The sequence below is a fragment of the Auxenochlorella protothecoides genome, assembly GCF_000733215.1.
Source record: "Auxenochlorella protothecoides strain 0710 unplaced genomic scaffold scaffold39, whole genome shotgun sequence".
NCBI lineage: Eukaryota > Viridiplantae > Chlorophyta > Trebouxiophyceae > Chlorellales > Chlorellaceae > Auxenochlorella > Auxenochlorella protothecoides.
Window position 1 is genome coordinate 6,041 of NW_011934293.1, and position 3,526 is coordinate 9,566.

At 67.5% G+C, this 3,526-nt stretch overlaps 2 protein-coding genes across 2 annotated transcripts in view; both read left to right on the top strand.

The window, feature by feature from the left end:
- The window catches only part of F751_3677 (Proline dehydrogenase 1, mitochondrial), a gene marked incomplete at both ends in the record, with an annotated part of 4,036 nt that extends 2,850 nt beyond the window's left edge, over positions 1–1,186 (top strand). The window contains 2 exons of the mRNA XM_011401496.1: positions 65–127; positions 560–1,186. Coding sequence (XP_011399798.1) covers positions 65–127; positions 560–1,186 — 690 coding nt within the window. The remainder of the gene's footprint in view (positions 1–64; positions 128–559) is intronic.
- Positions 1,187–1,824: 638 nt separating this feature from the next.
- Positions 1,825–3,526, top strand: part of F751_3678 (GTP-binding protein 2) — a gene marked incomplete at both ends in the record, with an annotated part of 4,547 nt that continues 2,845 nt past the window's right edge. The window contains 5 exons of the mRNA XM_011401497.1: positions 1,825–1,895; positions 2,148–2,290; positions 2,676–2,808; positions 3,062–3,191; positions 3,299–3,358. Of these exons, the coding sequence (XP_011399799.1) occupies positions 1,825–1,895; positions 2,148–2,290; positions 2,676–2,808; positions 3,062–3,191; positions 3,299–3,358 (537 nt within the window). The remainder of the gene's footprint in view (positions 1,896–2,147; positions 2,291–2,675; positions 2,809–3,061; positions 3,192–3,298; positions 3,359–3,526) is intronic.

A 3,526-nucleotide genomic window follows, 5' to 3' on the forward strand; every position in this document is an offset into this window, starting at 1 on the left:
TTGGCATGTGATGTAGTGGTCAGACCCCCCCAAACTCCATTGCCTCGTCCTCCTTGGCTCGCAGTGGTTTGAGCAGCTGGACGTGACCAAGGACGGCCAGGTCGACTACATCGACTGGACGGGGCAGGTGAGTGCGGGGCGGTCCGGCAGGGGTGGGGCCTTCCCCATCCGGTGGAAGGAAGGGTGCGAGACCCAGTCTCGAAACCCGCCGCAGTTTCGTCGGCAGGCATTTCCTGGGCGCTTGACTTCGGCCCCGCCCCGCCTCCCCTGCCACCGTCCCAGAGGGCGCCTCCCCACCTGTATACACCCTCACTCCCCGCCCCCTCCCACCCTTGGCGCCAAGTACAACTCCTCCCCCCCTTGATACCCCCTCCCTTTGCTCAAGATCTCGCTGTTCGACACCAACAGCATCGCGAAGCGGTGCCGCAGCCGCGGCCCCTTCTCCGACGCGGCGCTGAACGAGGAGGAGAACGAGCTGCTGCGCAAGATGCTGGGGCGGGTGGACCGCCTGGCGGCGGCGGCCGCGGCGGCGGGGGTGCGCCTGATGGTGGACGCGGAGCACTCCTGGTTCCAGCCCGCGGTGGACCACGCCACCGCGCAGCTGCAGGCGGAGCACAACCGGGAGCGCCCCATCGTGTTCGGCACCTACCAGTGCTACCTGAAGGACGCGCTGCCGCGGCTCGCCTTCGACCTGGAGCGCGCGCGGCGTGGCGGCTACCGCTTCGGCGCCAAGCTCGTGCGTGGCGCCTACATGGTGGTGGAGCGGCGGCGCGCCGCGGAGCTGGGCGTGCCCTCCCCCATCCATGACAGCCTGGCCGCGACGCACGAGTCCTACGACGCCTGCGTGGCCGAGGTGATGGCCCACGTGGCGGACGAGGGCGCGGGCATGATGGTGGCGACGCACAACCAGGCCTCCATCGAGGCCGCGGTGGCGGCCATGGAGGAGCGCGGGCTGGGGCCGCAGGCCGGGGTCTACTTTGGCCAGCTCCTGGGCATGGCCGACAACCTGACCTTCGTGCTGGGCCAGCACGGCTACGGCGCCTACAAGTACGTGCCCTTCGGCTCCGTGGACGAGGCCATGCCCTACCTCATCCGCCGCGCGCAGGAGAACTCCGACATGCTGGGCGGGGTGGGCAAGGAGATGGCCATGATGCGACGGGAGCTGCGCCGCAGGCTGCTGGGCTGAGGCGCCGCGAGGGTCGGGCGCGCGCGGTGTGTGGAAAGGGAGGCGCGGATACACGCGGGCGCGTGGGTGAGCGGAGGCCGGATGAGCCACGGGCAGCGTGCGAAGCGCGTGCTTGTGGGTGCTCCAGGCACGCAGGGGTCGCGGAGCGGCCTTGCGCGGGCGTGGGGTGTTGCGAGCGCCGAGCTCCCGTCCCTCTCCATTCCCCCTATTCTCCTTGGCGCGGCGCAGCTGGGCAGGCTCTGGCGTGCACAGGCCCTGCCTGCGTCGGAAGGGTTGGCCTGCTGGGAGTCCCGCCCGTCCCGAAGTCCTGTCCTGCCGTCTGCACCTGGAGCCCTTATTCAAAACCTCGTCACCCCCCCCCAACAATGACCAAGCATTGTCTTGTGGCACTTTTCCCTGCCCCACTTCTCACCCTAGGACTTGAGACGTGACATCGGCAATGCAGCAGGATCCAAACGGTGGGAATGGGATGCCTGCCTGGACCAGAACCCGCCTCGGTGGAAATCCACGGGAAAGGCTACCATGCCGCTATACAAGGTCACAGGGTCCAGCCCACCTCCATCCCACACCGTAAAGATCTGGGATGGTGGTTCGAAGACATCGCGGGCATGGGAAGGGGTGCAGAGGTGACTGCCTGCATGGAGGCAGAGACGGCCCAGCCCGGCGACGAGACTCCCGGCACCACTGCACACATGCGAGACCCCGCAGGGTGAGGATTGGTACTGGAATGAAGTTAATGGGGTGTTTTAATTCCCAGATCGCGTCGCCATGTGTCGAGCGCGCCCGATCGCCGACACACACTTTACCATATGATCTGCCACCCAAGCTCCTCCCGCGTCCCATGGCGCAGGCCTGCCACGAATGGCAAAGCGTCCCGCAAAAAGCACAGGCGAGGCGGAATGCGGGCCAGGATGGCGGCTGAGCCCCCCCCGCCCGAACCCCTGGCCCCTCACCTCCACAGGTACGGCCGAGCCGGGCACTCGCCCCGCAATTTCGGCGGGCCCCCGCTCCTCGTCCGCGAGCAGGAGGATGGTCCGGTGGAGTACAAGCTGAGGCTGGACTCCGTCAGCCATGTGCGCTTCCAGCAGCTGGTGGGTGCAAGGGGTTGCAACAGCAGGAGGCGTGAGGGGGGCGCGGCGCAGCTGGGCAGGCTCTGGCGTGCACAGGCCCTGCCTGCGTCGGAAGGGTTGGTCTGCTGGGAGTCCCGCCCGTCCCGAAGTCCTGGCCTGCCGTCAGCACCTGGAGCCCTTATTCAAAACCCCGTCACCCCCCCCAACAATGACCAAGCATTGTCTTGTGGCACTTTTCCCTGCCCCACTTCTCACCCTAGGACTTGAGACGTGACATCGGCAATGCAGCAGGATCCAAACGGTGGGAATGGGATGCCTGCCTGGACCAGAACCCGCCTCGGTGGAAATCCACGGGAAAGGCTACCATGCCGCTATACAAGGTCACAGGGTCCAGCCCACCTCCATCCCACACCGTAAAGATCTGGGATGGTGGTTCGAAGACATCGCGGGCATGGGAAGGGGTGCAGAGGTGACTGCCTGCATGGAGGCAGAGACGGCCCAGCCCGGCGACGAGACTCCCGGCACCACTGCACACATGCGAGACCCCGCAGGGTGAGGATTGGTACTGGAATGAAGTTAATGGGGTGTTTTAATTCCCAGATCGCGTCGCCATGTGTCGAGCGCGCCCGATCGCTGACACACACTTTACCATATGATCTGCCACCCAAGCTCCTCCCGCGTCCCATGGCGCAGGCCTGCCACGAATGGCAAAGCGTCCCGCAAAAAGCACAGGCGAGGCGGAATGCGGGCCAGGATGGCGGCTGACGCCCCCCCCGCCCGAACCCCTGGCCCCTCACCTCCACAGGTACGGCCGAGCCGGGCACTCGCCCCGCAATTTCGGCGGGCCCCCGCTCCTCGTCCGCGAGCAGGAGGATGGTCCGGTGGAGTACAAGCTGAGGCTGGACTCCGTCAGCCATGTGCGCTTCCAGCAGCTGGTGGGTGCAAGGGGTTGCAACAGCAGGAGGCGTGAGGGGGGCGTCTGCCGCCCGCCCTTCATCGGTCACCTCACCCCTCAATTTTCGCCCCCACCATTCTTGGGCAGGTCACTCAGCTGCAGTACCGGCTGTCAGAGGGCGAGGGCGCCTGCGTGTACTACCTGGGCGTGGAGGACAACGGCCACCCCCAGGGCCTGGAGCCGGCGCAGCTGGAGGCCACGCTGCGCACGCTGCACCGCATGGCGGCCGAGGTCGGCGCGCGCGTGGCCTCCTCGCGGCCCCTGCCCGCGCGCGGCGGGCGCGCCTGCGCGGTGGCGGCGGTGGCGGCGCGCCGC